The sequence below is a fragment of the Dipodomys ordii genome, unplaced genomic scaffold (genome assembly GCF_000151885.1).
Source record: "Dipodomys ordii isolate 6190 unplaced genomic scaffold, Dord_2.0 Scaffold40, whole genome shotgun sequence".
NCBI classification, from domain to species: Eukaryota; Metazoa; Chordata; class Mammalia; order Rodentia; family Heteromyidae; genus Dipodomys; species Dipodomys ordii.
The window spans coordinates 14,861,768-14,882,402 of NW_012267256.1; the positions used below are offsets into that span (position 1 = coordinate 14,861,768).

At 39.2% G+C, this 20,635-nt stretch overlaps 1 protein-coding gene across 1 annotated transcript in view; it reads left to right on the plus strand.

Annotated features, from left to right (window-relative positions):
• The window catches only part of LOC105987221 (contactin-associated protein-like 3B), a 129,658-nt gene that overhangs the window by 8,593 nt on the left and 100,430 nt on the right, over positions 1 to 20,635 (plus strand). The window contains exons 3-4 of the mRNA XM_013018415.1: positions 300 to 410; positions 11,473 to 11,666. Coding sequence (XP_012873869.1) covers positions 300 to 410; positions 11,473 to 11,666 — 305 coding nt within the window. The remainder of the gene's footprint in view (positions 1 to 299; positions 411 to 11,472; positions 11,667 to 20,635) is intronic.

The window sequence follows — 20,635 nt, forward strand, 5'->3', positions numbered from 1 at the left end:
AAAAAGAATCTCAGGGACAGTGCCCAGGCCTTGAGTTCAAGCTCCAGGACGAGAGAGAGAGAGAGAGAGAGAGAGAGAGAGAGAGAGGAGAAACAGAGACAGAGACAGAGACAGACACACAGAGAGAGACAGAGAAACAGAGAGAGAAACAGAGAGAGGAGAGAGAAAAGAGAAAAAAGAAAGAAAGGAAAGAAAAGAAAGAAAAGAAAGAAAGAATGACAGACAGACAAAGTCAAAATGTTCATCCGCCTTGTTAGAGCTTAGCGTGTGTGTTAACGCGGGGTGTCATTTCCCGGCAGATGACTGTGACAGTCCTCTGGCCTCTGCCTTGCCCTGGTCCTCCTTCAGCAGCTCCTCGGACCTGTCCAGCAGCCACGGCCCTGGGTTCGCCAAGCTTAATCGGAGAGATGGTGAGTGTGCTTTTTATGCTTTATGTTGAGCTTTGGTGAATCGCATTCAATTTTCCCTTAATAAAATAATGATAATCCAATGATGCTTTGTACAGGGAGATCTCTGGAACTCTGGGAATGCATGTGGCATGAATAAATTGATCACTTTGTCACCCTGGTTTAACCAGGCCTCTCTGTACTATCTTCCTGAGCTTTGCAACAATTCACAAACGATTTTGCCAGTATTTAAACTTCCTAGATTATCATTTTAACATTTAAATATTTACTTAAGGGCTTAAAATCTGTTGTGCCTTTTAGTTTGTCTTAAAGTTTTCTCTCTTCCTCCTCCTTCCCCCCTCCTCCTCCACTTCCTTCCCCTCCTCCTCTTTCTTCTTCACCTGAAGTATGTATTTCTTGTGTACACTGCTTCAGATGATTTAAGTAGCCCTCTCTGGGTGAGAAAATTGGCAGAGTAAAGAAGCTTTTTTTTTGTGTGTGGTGGTACTGGGGTTTGAACTCAGGGCTTTGAGTTTGCTAGGCTGGTATTTAGCGGTTGAGCTACACCTCTCACATCATTCTTCATTTAGAAATTTTTAGGATAGGCCTCTCAACTTGCCACTCTGACAGGTTTCTGCACTGTGATCAGCCTATGTTTAGGCTTTCTGTCATTGTAAGGATTACAGGTGTGGACCACTGCATACAGTTTCCTTTCCTTGGCGGAGATAGACTCTCAAAGAATTTTCTGCTTCGTCTGACCTGACAACATGATCCTCCTAATTTTAATCTGGTGTATAACTTGGAGTGATTGGTGTTGACCTCTGTGGTCTTGCTATGAGTTGAGAAGGAAGTCTTGTGCACTTTTCTGTCTTTGCTGGCCTCGAACCGTGATCCTGTAATCCTATTCTCAGCCTCCTACGTAGCTGGGATTATAGGCATGAGGTACTAGTGTTTGGCTCTAAAGAAGCACTTACTCATTTATTTTGTTTTGTGAAGCATTTTTATGGTCTTTAAGTGGTTGTACGAAGGTGCTGTCATTCAGCAAAGGCATTAGTGAATGCAGTGCATGTTGATCAGTGTCACACCCTCCTTCCCTCACTTCCTTCATTTTGTAGCATATTAATTGAAAATTTTGGCCATTTAATGATGTAGTTTATGTATACAATACATCTGGATGTGTCACTCCAACATTTTCACTGCCTTCGACCCAGCCTTTCCTTTTCTTTCCTTAATTTTGTGGTATGAATTCTTGATGCATTCTGCCCTACGCCCCTGCCATTCATCTACTCCTCTCCTCTTGGCCTCAAGACACACCTTTTTAAAATATTAAGGTTCTCTTTCCTTTTCTTAATTTTTGTTTTGTTCTGAGTCCTGGACTTGGACTCATTAAACAATGCTGTCACTCATTGGCTAGCAACCCTCCAATGGAGCTATGCCTCAAATCCCTAAAAGGCTGGTTATTTCTCCTCCTCCTCCTCCCTCCTTCTTTCTCCTCCTCCTCCTTCATCTTCCTCTTCCTTCTTCCCCCTCCTTCTTCTTCTTCCTCCTTTTCCTCTTCTTCCTCCTCCCCTTCCCCTCCTTTTCCTCCTCCCCTCCTCCTTCATCTTCCTCTTCCTTCTTTCCCCTCCTTCTTCTTCTTCTTCTTCCTCCTCCCCCTCCCCCTCCTCCTCCCCCTCCTCCTCCTCTTCTTCTTCTTCTTCTTCTTCTTCTTCTTCTTCTCTTGCTCCTCCTCCTCCTCTTCCTCCCCTCCTCCTCCTCCTCCTCTTCCTCCCCTCCTCCTCTTCCTCCTCCTCCTCCTCCTCTTCTTCTTCTTCCTCTTCTTCTTCCTCTTTTTCTTCCTCTTCCTCCCCCTCCCCCCTTGTCTGGGATCAAAACTTGAACTCAAGTTTCTAATTATGTCTTACTTGATTCTTTCTCCAGCATCCACCGATGGGGATGAGGACTAAGCATGTGATGGTTTATTTATGCTCCACTGTGAATATTCCATATTTCACATTTTAAAACATTTAAAAGAAGTGTTTCTTTTACATACATGTAAACTCAAGTAAACTGTACTGTGTACTGTGGTTTGGAAATATATCTCTCAAAGGTTCATGTGTTAAAAGCTTGGTCACTAAACTCTAGCAAGATTGGGTGGTGGTGGAAATTTTAAGAAACAGAGCTTAAACTGGGTTCTGGTGGCTTACACCTGCAATCCTAGCTACTGAGGAGGCTGAGGTCTGAGGACCATGGTTCAAAGCTAGCCCAAACAAGAAAATTTGAGAGAATCTCATCTCCAATTAACCACAGAAAACCTGAAATGGATCTGTGGCTCAAAATGGTAGAGCACTAGCCTTGAGCAAAAGAGCTCAAGGACAGTGCCAAGACACAGAATTCAAGCCCCATGACCAATAACAACAATAAAAAAAAGAAAGAAAAGAAAAAGAAACAACCTGAAGGGAGAAAGTTCGGTCACTGAAAGGACTGGAAAGGGACAATAGACTTTAGCCATTTCCTTTTCCTCTCTGTTTCCGGAAAGAGAGGAAGTCAGGACTTTTTTCCCCATGTGCCCTCACTGTAATCTGATATGTCACCGTAACCTAAAGTTAATGGAGTCAGGCAACCTTAGCCTGACAGCTCTGAAACTATAAGCCAAAATAGACATTTTTTAAAAAAAGTTTATCATTTCATGTATTTTCTTACAGTAGTGGAAAGCTGACTAACACACTATGTTAATATAGGCAACTTTGAAATACACATATGAAGTAGAGGTATAATATTGGCATTTTCTTTTTGTTTTTGTCGGTCGTGGGGCTTGAACTCTGGGCCTGAGTGCTGTCCTTCAGCTCTTCAGCTCAAGGCTAGCACTCTACCATTCGAGCCACAGTGCCACTTCCGGCTTTTTCTGTCTATTTGGTGCTCAAGAATTGAACTCAGGGCCTCATGCATGCAAGGCAAGCACTCTACCATGGAGCCACCTTCCCAGCCCCGACTGGCATTTTTTTTTCAAGCAAACACTAACACTTCTCTGAATAAATTCCCAAGAACTTGAATTTGCACATCAACAAAAATATTTACTAGGTATGTATGAAAAAGTTGCAAAACAGTGTGCTATAAATATTATATTTCTCTATTTTCTTATTCCTTCTTTATTATAATTGTGAATTTCTCTTCTTTTCCTTTCTGCTGCTTATAGTGTTTTTTCCCTATTTGAGAAAATTTATTGTTTTGTACCCTGGACCAAATTAATATATTATGGTGTTTTGTTACAGGCAATATGGTTATGAAACGTGAACAACTTAACTTTCCCCTTTGCTCAAAAGTATTATGCTAATACATTTGCAAATATACAAATACTATAAATATGCAAATAACATATTAGCTCAAATAGATTTAAGTCTGCTATCTCATTCATTGGTAAGACTTGGATGGTTTTTTTTTCTGTTGATAATTTTCCTACTGAACCTAAGTGAATATGACTATTATTATGGAAAGTGATTGGTACTGAGCAGAGACTTAACAAGAACAAGGGTCATTACAACCCACAGCTCCTCTTGATGTCAAGTCATGCTTTGTACTTATGAGCAGGACTGAGAAATCCTTCATTATGGAGTAATTTTTCTTCTTAGTTCGTATCTCTGCAACTCATTTCATGCCAAACCATGATATCTATCTTAATACAATTTAGTTTTCTGTGACTGAAAAAGATTTGGTCGATTTTATTTCTTTAGTTAGCTGTCAACTGAGTTGATTACAATTCTTTTTTTTTGTCATTAAAAAAAATGATTTTGATCACCCTGCCCTCCCTTTATGGTAGCTGGCGATATTCAACAAAGGAAACGCAAATTGAAGATGATTTAATGATTTATTGGAGGCTATAGATAATCTCTAGGGTTTTAAGATCCTTTATTAGATTTAGAATGGTTTATAGAAGCACTACTAAATAGGTATTCTGATCATAAATAATTAAACCAACAAATAAATGACCCCATGTCACAGACATTGAAGCCTTTATCCTGTGGAGTATAAAAAAATATCTCAGAGTTAAATATTAACAGACAGAAAACAAATAAACTTTCAGTTGTACAGCCTAGTACTTTGTATCTAACTGAGGGAAAAACAAGTGTGTTTGGGGCTGGGAATGTGGCTTAGTGGCAGAGTGCTTGCCTAGCATGCATGAGGCCCTGGGTTCAATTCCTCAGTACCACATAAACAAGAATATAATAATAAAATTATATTAAAAAGCCCAACAACCATGGAGTTTGGTACTAGCATGAGGGATGAGAGAACTATGTAAAACCATGGAATAGTTTATTACAAAGAACGTAACTATGAAAGACTCATAGGATCCACATTGACGTTGTGGATGTGTCTCTGTTTATGCTTCTTGGATTCTAAACTAGTTTGTCCCTTTTTCTTAATAAAGAATGCATGAACTGCAGAAATCAATGTACTGATAAAACCAAGTTATTTATTCTCATTTGATAAGAAAGCTAGAAAAGATACAATTTTATCACCAAAATTTCCTAAGTTATGAAGAATAATTCAAAGCTGCTTTGCATTTGCCAAGAAAGGTATTACTGTGAACTCTGGGCACATTAGAATGTAATTACTTAAGTATGTTTTGTGCTTCCTGTGTTTTTATAGTTTAGTATAATGAACTTTAATCAATCAGTTCATAGTTCTTAATTAAAAAGAATGTGCATAGTAACCGTACACACTTATGGGGTACATTGTGACAATTCATTACATGTTTTCAATGTACAAAGATCCATCAAAATGATTAGTATTCCCATCTTTTTAAATGTGTGTCTTTCCTTTATGATGGGAACCTCCAAACTCCTGTGTTTAGATCCTTATAAAATACATACTAAATACTTGCAAATTAGAATGACTGTACTGAAAGAACCACTTCTGGTTTGCTGGAGCTAAGAGTCTCAGGGCCTTTCCTGTCTGGGCTGGCTTTGAATTATGACCCACAAATCTCAGTCTCTTGAGTAGCTAGGATCACAGGTGTGAGCCACCAGCGCCTGGCCTGCAAATGCACATTCTTGAAGCCAAAATCAGTGTGATTATTCTGACAGGCAGCATGGTAGCATTTGCAGGATAAGGTGGAAGTCTCACGGAATGAAATAATGATCGCCGTATGTCTATAAACAGCAGACACTGGAAATGACAGCACAATGAGCCTTTTCCAGTGCACTAGGCATATCAAAAAGATTTTTGCCACCTATAATTGCATATTTGAAGCAAAGGAAGTTTAAAGAAATATAATAATTAAGAGTTTGAAATACAATAACATCATATTGTTTCCAGAGGGAATAGTCTCTTTTTTGAACCTTACATCTGTTCAACAGTGTCAAAATATCCCATACATATATGAATGCAATATTATGATGTTTTAGTTATGCTTATTATTTAGTTACCACTACCGAACCTTTATATAACCAGAATTCAACCTCTCTCTCTCCTTCTCCCTGCTTTTGCTCTTACTGAGATTTGAATTCAGGTCCTTGGTTGGTCCTCTACCTGTTGAACCATGCCTCCAAACCTGCTTTTTACAGCTTAATTGCAACAGAGTTTTGAAGACTTTTCTGCCTGAGCTGGTTTTTAACTGTGATCCTTAAGCCTCCCAAGTAGCTAGAATTAGAGGCTTGAGCCTGGCTTGGTTTTACTTTTTTTTTTTTTGGTGGGGGGGTTTCCAGTCATGGGGCCTGAACTCTGGGCCTGGGTGCTGTCCCTCAGCTCTTCAGCTCAAGGTGAGTGCTCTACCACTTGAGCCACAGTGTCACTTGTGGCTTTTTTTTTCCTGCTTATGTGGTGGTGAGGAATCAAACCCAGGGCCTCAAGCATGCAAGATAAGTGCTCTACCACTGAACCACCTTCCCAGCCCTTGGTTTTATTTTTTGTGTTCAGTCTGGCTTCTCCTGTAGTATAGGTATGCCTGGGTCAAATGAATTGTTAAAAAAAGCCTCATGGGCTGGGAAGGTGGCTCAGTGGTAGAGCGCTTGCCTTGCATGCTTGAGGCCCTAGGTTTGATTCCTCAGCACCACATAAGCAAAAAAGAAAAAAGCCGGAAGTGGTGCTGTGGCTCAAGAGTGGTAGAGTGCCAGCCTTGAGCTGAAGAGCTGAGGAACAGTGCCCAGGCCCAGAGTTCAGGCCCATGACCAGACCAAAAAAATCCCCCAAAAACCAAAAACCAAAAAAAACCCCTCATTTCTTGGCTGGGAAGGTGGCTCAGTGGAACAGTGCTTGCCTTGCATGCATGAGGCCCTGGGTTCAATTCCTCAGCACCACATAGCAGAAAAAGCTGGAAGTGGCACTGTGGCTCAAATGGTAGAGCGCTAGTCTTGAGCTAAAAAGCTGAGGGACAGCGCCCAGGCCCAGAGTACAGGCCCCATGACCAACAAAACAAACAAACAAAACCCCCCACCCCCACCCCTTATGTCTTATTTTAAACAATTCCAACAGCTAATGAATATTATGGACTTATTATTGCATGACTGTATTTAAGACAAAGTCTTTTTGTGTTGTTTCATGTGTTGGCTAACAACACATACTTATTTCTGTGTTTGGTGCCCTGTATCTCCTCTACATCAATTTTATTAGCAGATGCAGCTAAAAGTTTATTGTTCTGTGCTTCAAATTTCCTGCTGGTTACTGTAGTCATAATGATAAGCCTTTCTAAGATGAGAACAAAGGGCTTTCTTTGGTATTTTCTTTTTATCCAACCTTGAGTTATTTTTATGCAAAATGATAGACCAAAGCTAAGTATTTATAATTTGTTTACAAGGAAATGAAACACAACTTACCTGGAGAATTTCCCTTTCCCCTTGACCTGTGGTTACTTATTCTTTGAAACTTGAAATTCCTTCAGAATTTCCCAAACTACAACAAACAAGCAAACCCCACCTCACCAACAGCTAAGACATTTAAACAGATTTATAATTTTGTAGTCTTGTCCAAAAGAGGCTTCCTCTGAGTTGGAATTGCATTTTAGTTTAAGTATATACTCACATGGAAAGCATGCATATTTCTCTCTTCTTACTCAGGAGGATGAGATCTGAGGATCATGGTTCAAAAACAGCCTGGGTAGGAAAGCCCATGAGACTCTTATCTCTCCAAATTGTTGGAACACCACACACACACACACACACACACACACTCACAAAACAAGCTGGGTGCTGATGGCTCACACCTGTAATCTTAACTACTCAGGAGGCTGAGATCTGAGGATTGTTGTTCAAAGCCAGCCTGGGCAGGAAAGTCCATGAGACTCTTATCTCCAATAAAACCCCCAGAAAACCAGAAATGGTGCTGTGGCTTAAATGGTAGAGTGCTAGCCTTGAGCTGAAGAGCTAAGGGACAGCTCCCAGGCCCAGAGTTCAAGCCCGATGACCACCACCAACAACAAAAAAGTGAAGCCAGAGCTGAGCATCAATGTACATGCTTCTAATCCTAGCTACTTAGGAGGTGGAAATCTAAGAATCAATGTTTAAAGGTCACCCAGGCAGATAAATCTGAGTGAATCTTATCTCCCATTGACTATCAAAAAGCTGGAAGTCAAGCTATTACTCAAGTGGTAGAGCACCAGCCTTGAATAAAAAAGGTAAGAGAGAGCTTGAGGCCTTGAGTTCAAACCCCAGTACCAACACACACACACACACACACACACACACACACACACACACACACACACACACACACACACTATAAACCCAGAAGACAAGTCTGGTGATCCTCCAAATGGAATGACAGAAACTTCCCATGAACATTGCGAACATTCTGACATAATGGAGGAGTTGGTGGGTTTTCATGGAGTGGTATCCTAACTACTCACAGATCAATGTGATGAGTGTGAGATTAATATCACATCAGTCAACTTCCAACCAACCTGTAAGAGGAAAAACTTTATTTTGGCTCATGGTTTTGGAGATGCTAGTCCATGTTCAATTGGCTCCATGTGCTTGGTTCTGTGATGAGGCAGTATACCATGGCAGGAACACATGGAGAAAATACTCAGGTCCTGGGCAGGGAGAAAAAAAAACCACAAAGAAGATTGTGTTCCAGTTTCACAATCCCCTTTTAGGTTGCAAGTCCAATGACCTAAAATCCTCCCACAAGGCTTTACCTCTTAAAAGTTCCACCACCACCCAGCAGTCTCTCCCATCAGGGACCAAACCTTTAACAGACAGGCCTTCTGGGAACACTTAATTTAAATCATAGCAAATACTGGTCCAAAGAGAGTAAACACAAGATTCTGTGATTATAACTATGTTCACTCCCCCAAGCTACAATGCTGTAATGTAAGATTTCCTTCTTTGCATATAAACATTCCACATCAGGCTTAAAAAAATGCTGCATATTTGGAAGAGTTGGGGCAGGGGAAGGGTGAACAATTTGAAAATGCAAACCTAGAGAATGTGGGGACATAATTAACAGCATATTATAATATCATCATAAGAATGGCTCACCCTTACCCAGTCCGTCCTCTAGTGTTGTATCCAAGGGTCAAATATGAAGGAGGTTCCTTGTGTGATGTGACTCCTGGGTCATTATGTCTCATTAAAATCTCTGCTCACTCTGGTTTTAGCAGGCTTCAGAGTTAGCCAGGGGCTACATTTCTTAGAGAGGAAATAAAGAGAACAGGAACAAAAAGGTATAACAGTGGTGAAACACGTGGAAAATATACCCTGTTGTAGTGAGTAATTTCAGATCCTGAAGTAGAAAATTAATACAATATAAATTAGAATATGAACCTGTGTACATATATATCTTAAGGTAGTCTACATTTCCATGGTCTAATAAGTTAGACAATGTTATTATTCATGATTTGACACTCTGCAGTAGCTTCTTCTGAAAAGCGTGCAGTGAATCTGTAATAATATAAGTAGAAATCTAAGATTCTCAAGGATGAGATTTGGTATGAAATTTATTGTTGGGGGGATAAGGGAAAAATATAATGAGTAAATTTTAAAGTATCAGGAAAAGACACATACACATTTCTATTAAACGTGAGGGGAGCTGCTAAAATAATCCCACAAATCGACTTCTTCCTCACCCTAGACCTGGACCTAGGCACTGTCCCTTTGCTTTTCCACTCAAGCCTGGTACGTTCCCACTTGAGCCCAAATTCCACTTTTGGCTTTTTGTTAATTCTTGGTCATTGGGGTCTCATGGACTTTCCTGCTCAGGCTGCCTTTTGAAGCTCAATCCTCACTTATCAGCCGCCTGAATAGCTAGGATTTAGGTGTGAGCTATTGCCACCCAGCTTAATCTACGAGTTTTGAAAAAGGACTCAGGAAGAAACACATAGCCTATCAGAAAGGAGTCCATACCCAGCTATCCCATTGGAACACTGAGTGTGTGCTTGTCCATCACTGTCAGAGGTGAAATAGTAATTTGAGTGTTCTTTCCCCAAACTTAGACCTTGGTATTTCTAATCCTTTTGTCCCCACTGTTGGCATTTCTTACTGGTGGCTACATTGTTCAGCCCTATGATCTATCTTGCAAAAAGTCTGTGTGCTTTAGATTTCTCTACATTTCCTTCTTGTAGTGGTGTGTATGTGTGTGTGTGTGTGTATACTGGTCTTAGGATTTGAATTCAGGGCCTTGGTCAAGGCTAGTGCTCTACCCCTTGAGCCACAGCTCCACTTCTTACTTTTTGGTGAATTGGAGATACGAGTCTCACAGACTTTCCTGAGTTCAAGCTCCAGTATTGGCGCGTGCGTGCGCGCGCACACACACACACACACACACACAAGAAGATATAAGTATAACTATCTGCCAGTAGATAATAATAATACACTGGTTAGAATTTCAGACCTTTTGATCAGAGCCTTCAAGTAAGCAATAGAACTAGGGAAAAGTGAAATGTCCCAAGCTCTGCAGGTTGAGAATTATTTATATTGTTTCTTAAACACTGATTATTTAAAAAGTAGTGGCTCAGGAGAAATCCTCCTAATTATTTATGAGTCTTGAAAAAATAACTAATTTCAATAAGATGTTTCTTAGTGTTCCTATCTTGGCTTGAATAATCACTGAAAGTAAAATCTCTGTTCTCCACTTGTGTTCTTAATATCAAGCACTCTTATTTTTCTCCCAAAGAATGAGCAACTCCAGATCTCAGCTTCCTGAGTAGCTAGGATTACAGGTATGAGCCACCTGGGCCTGGCTGTTATAATTTATAATTGAAAATGCTTTATCAAATGTCTCAATTTTTCCCCCTGTCTACACCCCTCAGTCACTGGCTAAACACCATTCTCTTCTCCATTTGTGAGTTCAATCTTCTCAGATTTGGAGACAAGTGGGATTGGTTTTTGTTTATTTTTGCTGCTGAGGATCTAAACGAGGGTCTTGTACACGTAAAATGTGTACACCACAAATGAATGACACCTTAGGCCTATGAATTATTCTTTCTTGGAGCCTGGTTGGCACACAAGCACTGGATTTTAGCTATGCTTGTTTACATAATCTTTATACTGCTTCCCCCCCCCAGTAGGAATTTAGTCTCTTTTGTTAGGCAAAGGACAGATTCTGCACATTGGATATTAAATACACCCTACGTGACAGGTACCTGTACCACTTCAAACCCTCACCATTCAAGGGGACTCTTGTTGTTGGCAAGTCAGATGATTATCCAGCTAACTAGGAAAGCAGTGTAGGTGTTACACATGTGTACATGATTTTTCTTTTACTTTTCTAATGGCAATCTATAACTCTGTGTGTGTATGTGTGTATGTGTGTGTGTGTGTGTGTGTGTGTGTGTGTGCGTGCGTGTGTGTGCTGTAACTCAGGGCCTAATTCTCTAACCTGGCTTTTTCCCTCAAGGCAGGCACTCTACCACTTGAGCCACACCTCCACTTTTTTTTGGTAGTTAATTGGAGATCGAAATCTCCTTTTTCCTGGCGTGGCTTTGAACCACAATCATCAGATGTCAGCTTCCCGAGTAACTAGAATTACAGATGTGAGCCACCACGCCTAGCTCATAACTTTCAACTTAACATTTATTTACAATCTTACCGTTTTTCTACTCAAATAATAGATGTATTTTAAAAAATCCCCTCTTCTTGATCACTTTTCTACTTTTTAAAAAATTCCCTAACAGGAGCAGGTGGCTGGACTCCATTTGTATCAAATAAATACCAATGGCTGCAGATTGACCTTGGAGAAAGGATGAAGGTTACCGCCGTGGCCAGTCAGGGAGGATACGGGAGCTCTGACTGGGTGACCAGCTACCTCTTGATGTTCAGCGATGGCGGGAGCAACTGGAAGCAATATCGACAAGAAGACAGCATCTCGGTATGTTTTCTAATAATAACGGTGGTTCTGCGTTTTCACCTATTGGTCCTAAAAGTGTATCTTTAAGAATCATATAATAATTATACATATACATGGGGTACATGTCTACCTGGCTATAATAAGCATTAGGATATTCATCTGAGTGAATATATTTTGGATAGGATCCCCAAAGCCTAGAGTAACAAAAGCAATGGGAGACAGACCAAAGTTTTTGAACTGAAAAGCTTCTGCACAACATAGGAAACAAGAAACAGAGTGAAGAGACAACTCAAAAAAAAATGGGAGAAAATAATTACAAACTATATATCTGATAAGAAACAGACTCATAAACATCACACAATTTTTTTAAGGTTAAAGTGAATTACCCATGTTAGGAAAACTTTTTTTTTTTTTTTTGAGTCCGGTTGTAGGGCCTGAACTCTGGGCCTGGGCGCTGGCCCTCAGCTCTTCAGCTCAAGGCTAGTGCTCTACCACTTGAGCCACAGCACCACTTCTGGCTTCTTTCTTTTTGCTTATGTGGTGCTGAAGAATTGAACCCAGGGCCTGGAGCATGCAAGGCAAGCGCTCTACCACTGAGCCACCTTCCCAGCCCTGTTAGGAAAACTTTGAAAGGCTGAGGCTCATGTGTGTAACTCTAGCTACTTGGGAAGTGAAATCTGGAGGATTAAGTTTCTGAGCTAGCCCAGGACCCTTTCACTACCCGCCCCCCCACCAAAAGTTAGCTAGACTCATCTTAACTAATAAGCTGGGTGTGTTGCTGTGCATCTGCAATCACATGGAAGGAATACATAGGCGAATCTCTGGCCAGACAAAAATGTGAGAATCTATATCTGAAAATTAACTAAAGTCAAAAGAGGTGAGGCAAATGGTAGAGCACCTGCCTATTACAAGCAAGCCCCTGAGTTCAAATTCCAGTAGTTCCAGACATTTAAAAAAAAAAGAATAACAAAAGACGATCTTAAACAAAACTAAACAAAACAATGAAGGAGAAACCAACCACTTTGAAAATCCTCTTGTAATTATACCCTTACATAAAGTGCAAGTTTAAGAATAATGCAAGTCATATATAACTTGTTTTTTTTTTCTTTTTCTGTTTAATAAAATAATTGAGCAAGCTGGGAACCAGTGGCTCACACCTGTAATCCTAGTTACTCAGGAGGCTGAGATCTGAGGATTGTAGTTTGAAGCCAGCCTGGGTAGGGAAGTCTGTGAGACTCTTATCTCCAAGTAATCACTAGAAAACTGGAAGTGACCCGGTGGCTGGAAGTGGTAGAGCTCTAGCCTTGAGAGAAAAAGTTCAAGGATAGTGCCCAGGCCCTGAGTTCAAGCCCCATGGCCACCAACAATATCTGAGCATTGCCACTGGATTATTTGACATTAGTAGTTTGGGTTTATTCTTTTATTTTCTGTGTTGTAATCTCATATTTCTGAAACAAAAAGAACATTTCAAAATTCATAGATGAGCAGTTCTAATAGGCAGGTCGTTTGAGAATACAGGCTTTGAACTTGAAGAAATGTGTGTTGTTACGCAGTTGTTTTGGGTAATTCATAGACACAGATGTCACAAGATCCTCTGGATCCTTTGAATTTCCTCAGAGCAGTAAGATAGTTTCTATTTCTCATTTGTGTCACTGCCTCTTTGGAGAAATCTCTTTTTGTACAAACTTTATAAGTAGCATGAATATATATTATATGTAAAACATAGAATATGTAATGAATACATAGTGTCATATAGATAACATATTATATATGACATACACAATATATAATCCATATAACAGTGCCTGGGCATTGTCCCTTAACTTTTTCAATCAAGATTGACGCTCTACTCCACTTGCAGATTTTCATCAATCAACTGGGAATAGGTGTCTCTCTGCTTTGTCTTCTCAGGCTGGCTTTGAATCCAGAGCCTCAGATCTCAGTGTCCTGAATAGCTAGGTTTACAGATGTGAGCCACCAGCACCAGGCAGCTTATTAGAATTTATTTACTACAGAGGATTGGAAGTAACATAACTACAGTTAATTTTTTGCCCTACATTGATTAGCGATCTTTAAAATAGTGAGAATATTTTTTTGCTATAAAAATGATGTTGTAAGAGAGGAATTTTATAAACTCTGCATAGTATCTTGCAATTTGATTTTCTTCTTCCTTCCTAAAGAATATACAAAGGCGCGGGCACATCTTCTTTTGTTGTTGCTGTTCAGTTAGGCAGGGGAGAAGGAAGCAATTGTTAAGATATCACCATGTGCTGGTGTTTTCTTACTTATAAGTGTAAAGAACGTGAAGGGCCAGGTCCTCATCAATCCTCCAATCAGCGAAGGTTGCAACAAACACTGTTTAGACTCCCTGACTCCCACTGTGAGTTTGTGGAGCACCACTGGAATGCAGGGTTTGTCTCCTCACACTGGGGTCATCCTCTCAAGCTCATTGTGTTTCTCATCCCTGCATCTCTGCTACAGGTTGATTTGTGGTCCAAAACCTAGCCTCCAGTACCTTGGAAACATCTTTTTTTTTTTTTTGTGACCAAGGTCTTTATTTAAAGAGGTATTCAAGTTGAAATGTAGACAATAGTGTTGGTTCTGATCCAGTGTTATGAGCATCCTCATGAAGGAGGATTTCATAGGAGAATGACCTATGAGGAGAGATGGAGGGATAATCTCCAGCTCAAAGAAGACTGGAGGTCCTCAGAACATAGGTGATGGTGTGGAACACTCCTTCTACAGACCCTGCAGAGGCAGCATGGCCCCGTGACACCTTGATTTTGAACTTCTGGCTTCTAGGATTTTGGCTCCCCGGATGTATCTTGTTATGGCAGCAGCAGGAATCCCACAAATAAAATTTCTGAATCTGAATTCTTCCTTGTAGCAACTAGACATTATGAAATTGTTGCTGAATGAATGAATAAAATTCACCTTCATCCAGGGTGCCTTTCTTCAACCCCCACACTGGAAGGGATCTCTCCCAGCTCTACACCTCTTTTTATAATTGAAAAGGTGATTATCAGGGGGTTATAGTTACATAAGTAAGGCAATGAGTACATATATTTTTAAACACTGATACCCTATCCCTATTTTCTTCTGCTTACCCCAACCTACTCACCTCCCCGCCCCCAGTTGTAAGGTTGACATCCAACATAGTGACAAATGAGTATCAATGCTGCATTAGTTCATCCTTTGTCCTACTGTGTCTGTGATTCTCTTTTCCTTCCACCGATTGAATAATCTTATATACAAGTCACAAGCTACAGGAAACTAAGAAAAACAAAAAAGAAAAATAAAAACTATATGCAGGACATAATAAGAACCTCTTGTTCCCAAATCTTGGAGTTTATGTTGATACGCTTCATTGTATAAAGTTCTATGCACAAAGCAATTGGGTTATTGAAATCCCCTGTTAAGAATATCATAGATCTATTCTAGTTCTTACAAATTAGGGATACTATGCAACCTACTATATATATATATATATATATATATATATATATACTACAGCTATATATATATTACAGCTATATATATATATTATGTATATATATATACTACAGCTATATATATATTACAGCTATATATATATATTACAGCTATATATATATTACAGCTATATATATATTACAGCTATATATATATACTATAGCTATATATATGTGTATGTATGTATATATATATATATATATATATATATATATATATATATTACAGCTTCTTGATCCATTCATTGACTGAGGGACATCTGGCATCTGGGTTGGTTCCATACCTTAGCTATGGTAAATCATACTACAGTAAACATGGATGTGGTGGTAGCTTTAGTATGGCCTTGTTTGTGGTCATTTGGATAAATGCCCAGGAGTGGGATTGCTAGATTGGATCTACACTTCTTTAGGACTTGTTTGAACTAAAGCAAAGATACATTGTGCCACGAGGATATGGGAATTTCCCACCATTTTTGCCTAATGATGTTTGAGGGTCAGACTTAATCTTTGTCTCTTCAACCTTAATTGTTGTGACTGGCAAAAAGGTACCATTTGATGACTTCATTTCCTCATCTGTGATGGGCTACACAGAATTTTGTGTGTTGGACAAAATGTTACAGCTACTCAAGAGATAAAACCCACAAAACAACCCAGAGATGATTATTGTGAGTGTTCAACTCAAAGACAAAGACCCCAAAAGACTTAAGGATGAGATGAGCTTAGGTAGGTCTTGAAGAAAGCTTGAAGATGTGGAGTGTTGGTGTATAATTAAGAAAGAAATCCCAGAAGGCAGAAGTAATGAGAACAAAAGCTTGGATAATGGATATCCCCAAAGCAATGAGATATGAGATGTCTGATCAGACTGAGAGAGAAAATGGAGACTTAGATCAAAGTTGTAAAACTACAAAGAGCCAGGGTCTCAAATTTAGATTGTAAAAGCATCCGTGAACATATTTGAGTTTCTTGAAGTACTACCTAAGCATCTCAGGGAACTCTTCTTCACTCAGTCATTCCGTTAGCAAATAGGCACATGAGTAGAGGATTTAGTAATATATTCTTGGAAAAGATGAACTCAATCATAATTACTATATTCTTGACTAGGTATACCTGTTCTGTTTATCACAGTTGCTTTCCCCAAAAATAAAGTTCACTCATTGATTGTCTTATTTCATTTTCTTACAGTGGTGGGCTGGTTTTGGCACTAATTCAGTCTCACCACTGATGCTTTAATAATAAATTACACATTTTATAAGAGGTCTTGCCCTTCACCTAGGCATTAATTTCAGATACAAATGGTTGGATTCAAATAAGCTAACTTAAAAAGATCAGTTTTATCTATCTTCTTGTTTCTTGATTTCCAAAATATTAACACCATTGATTAACGGAAACTAGTTGTGTTTGTGGCTGTATTATCTTTCCCAACATAAATGCCAACCCTGGCTCCATCACTTGCCTAGATTTGTTAACTTAGTTCATCCTCTCCCAGAAAAGCAGGATGAATTCCCAGTTCTCTTTCAAGGAGTCTTCTTTTAACTTTTATGTTAAGGACACATTAAAATTTCATTCTCCAGCCATATATGTTTCTTGGATGCTCTCCTTATCTTCTTTTTAATGGCTTTTAAAAATTCTTTTGGTCTGGGACTATCCATTATCCACACTAATGTTTTCTATTATTAAAGATCCACAGTTGCTTATCTGTAATTCCTGATTCCAGAGGCAAAGTTATTAAAATGATAAAACCCAAGCAGACACAAACTCATTGAACAGCTAAATCTGAACATACTAATCTCAGGGCTATTTATATTCTTTATTTACCCAGCTAAATGTGAATATCCATATGTTTTATTAAAGCAATATTGGTGTGTGTGTGATTTCTACCTAGTCACTAGCATTTGGTGGATGCACTCTATGATCCTTTCTAAAAAGAGCACTCTAAACTTGAAATAAACCAGATAGCAAGGTTTTAGATAAGGGATATTGCACCTTAAACATAAATTACTAGCATCTGCTTATCTGAGTAGATTAATATCTTAATTTATATTCTTACTGTGAGACTCACATGGTGTGTCCTAAGGGCTGACCTGGGTTTGGAATGGGAAAAAATACATGAAGACTAGCAATAATTGCCATATTTCTAAAAATGTTCCAAGTAACACAAACTTTCCAAGGCAAAATAACCCTGCTATTTAAGCAGGGATAATTTCTTTTTCTTTTTCTTTTTTTTTTTTTTTTACTGTAGTGGGACTTGAACTCTGGGCCTGGGCGCTGTCCCTCAGCTCTTCAGCTCAAGGCTAGCACTCTACCACTTGAGCCACAGCACCACTTCCGGCTTTTTTCTTTTTGCTTATATGGTGCTGAGGACTCGAACCCAGGGTCTCAGGCTTGCAAGGCAAGCACTCTACCACTGAGCCACCTTCCCAGCCCAGCAAGGATAGTTTCTAAATAACAGAAAGAAAACTTTGATCTGCATTAGATTTTCTGTTAACCAAATGTACTTCATCACACATACTAATTTGGTCTGAAAAGGAAATATTTTCACTGGATACAGCATTTGAACATGGGCCATTCAAACAAGGTCACAAGATTAAACAAGGTAAGAAGGCAGATAAAACTGATTCAGATTATTTTCTGGGAAAAACACAGTATTTTTGTTTTCTTTCTTTCCAGTAGTAGTAGTGGTGGTGGTGGTGTTATAAAGAGCTGAAAAGAAACTGGCACTCAGGATCAGGAAAGAGGAAAAAAAAGTGTTTGGAAATTCAGCCTCACAATGACAGGAAAAGATATCAGAAACTTGCTGAGAGATTATATGATACTACTTCATAGATCAAAGTAACATTAGAAGATATCGTTCCTTTTGTACAAATTTTCCCCTTATTTCTGTGAGCATAAAAAAGTCATACCTGTAAGAAAATAGAGCCAGGCTGAGTGGCTCCTGTCTGTAATCCTAACTACTCAGGAAGCTGAGAAGCTAGCCCGTGCAGGAAAGTCCATGAAACTCTTATTTCTAATAAGCGAGTGAAAAGGTAGAAATGGAGCTGGAGTTTAATAGTAGTGTCAAGCCTTGATTGAAAAAGCTAACCAAAGAGTGTGAGGACTTGAGTTCAAGCCCCACCACTGGCACACCCTCACAAAGCAAATATTGTGAGGCCAGAAGTAAACAGGTGGGGGAGGTAAGGCATAGTGGGAGAAAAACAAAGGAGAGGGTAACAATGAATGACAAGACATGTACTCATTACCTTATTCATGTATCTGTAACCCCCTCTGCACAGCATCTTTACAATAAAATAAAAATTAAAAAATCTAGATAAGTCCCTTATTTAAAAGAACTATAAGTACATTAGAATATAGTGTCTTTTCTCCATAGAGTTCTACACAATCCCTCCAACACACACACACACATATACACACACACACATACACACACACACACACACACACACACAACTGTTCTCCTCACTTCACCCATCCTCCACCCCTATCTCTTCCTTATTTTCTTATTATTTCCTGTTACCATATATGGGATTCTGTTTATTTTCTATATGTCTCTCTCCATTTGGATGATTTTATTCAAAGTAGAAAACTATCCTCTGAACAATATTGTGTGAATTGATTAAAAAAATTTCAAAGCTTTTTGGCAAAAAGTATAAATCCTGTCTTACTAGTACACTTGTTTCATAAGCATTTATCTCTTCGCAAGTTTTTGTTTCTGAAGAATGGCCTCTGATGTATATTGGAATGCTGCTTACACATTTCTAAATGTCAGTCATTTGAATCATCATTGTATTTGCAGACAAAAGTGATATCCACAAATCACATGTCCTCTAGTTGTTACAAGAAAAGGCAGGCATGATACTTCAGCCCAGGACAATGAATATGGTAATTCCCTAATTTCAGACCAATTAGTGACATTGTATCCACCTTCATGTATATAAAAACTCTCTGTGATCTCACAATGACCAAATTATCTTATGGTGCATATTCTCAACACATCCATGTTATGAGGCCATATATGTGAGTGTGCTTCTATTTTTAAATTATACTCGGAATTTCTTTTTTTTTTTTTTTTGTCTGTCCTGGGGCTTGAACTCAGTGCCTGGGCACTGCCCCTGGGCTTCTTTTTCTCAAGGCTAGGCTAGTGCTCTCCCATTTAAGCCACAGCACTACTGGCTATTTCTGAGTTTTGTTTTGTTTTGTTTTTTGAGATATGAATCTCATGGACTTTCTTGGCCTAGGTGGCTTTGAACCACGATTCTCAGCTCTCAGCCTCCTGCATAACTAGGATTATAGGCTTGACCCATTCATGCCTGGCTCATACTAGGAATTTTTTTTTACATTTTTTAATTGTGAAAATACCGTATAGAGGGGTTACAATTACATGGGCAAGGTAATGAGTACATTTCTTATCAAACATTGTTGCCTCCTCCTTTGTTTCTCCTTCCCATCCCTTCCCATCTCTCCCCCTTCACCCCCCCTCCTCCCCTGCCAAAGTTGTAAAGTTCATTTTTCTTTTTCTTTTCTTTTTTTTAATTGTGAAAATACCATACAGAGGAGTTACAATTACATGGGCAAGATAATGAGTATATTTCTTTTTTTCAATTTTTAAATTTTATTTCAAAGATACCATACAGAGTGGTTACAGTTACATGAGTAAGGTACATTCCTTGTTGAATATTGTTACCCACTCCATTGTTTTTTTTTATTGTGAGAATACTGTACAGAGGAGTTACTCCTCTGTATGAGTACATTTCTTATCAAGCATTGTTGCCTCCTCCTTTGTTTCCTCTTCTTATCACTTCCCATCTGTCCCCCCATACTCCCCACCTCCCCCAAAGTTGTGAAGTTGGTTTTTCAACATAACGACTTGTACATCTCATTGTTGCAATGGGTCCACCTGTATCCCTATTTAAACGATTTGTTTTTCCCTTCCCCTCTACAAATTATACCAACATCAAATACAGTGGGGGAGGGACATACACAGCAACAAAGAAATCATCTTATAAATATGTTAGAAACAATTGAATGAAAAAAAACATTTGAATACTTATCTTGGGGTTCATTTCACCTAACATCAACTTATCTGACCTTTTCTGCTTGTCTCAGACATACACTAGTTACTGCAAATAAGGGAAACCATGGGACCTATGTTTCTTTGGGCCTGGCTTACTTCACTTAATATAATTTTTTTCAGGTCTTTTCCTGGAAAAATTTCTTAACAAACGGGACAATGTCATTCTTTCTGATGGAGGCATAGAATTCCATTGTGTATATATACCACATTTTCTTGATCCATTCATATACTGAGGGACATCTGGGTTGGTTCCATATCTTAGCTATGGTAACTAATGCTGCAATAAACATAGTTGTGCTGGTAGCTTTAGTATGGTCTTGTTTGTGATCATTCAGGTAAATGCCCAAAAGTGGGATTGCTGGGTCATAGGGGAGCTCTATGTGGAGTCTTTGGAGGAACCTCCATACTACTTTCCAAAGTGTTTGAACAAG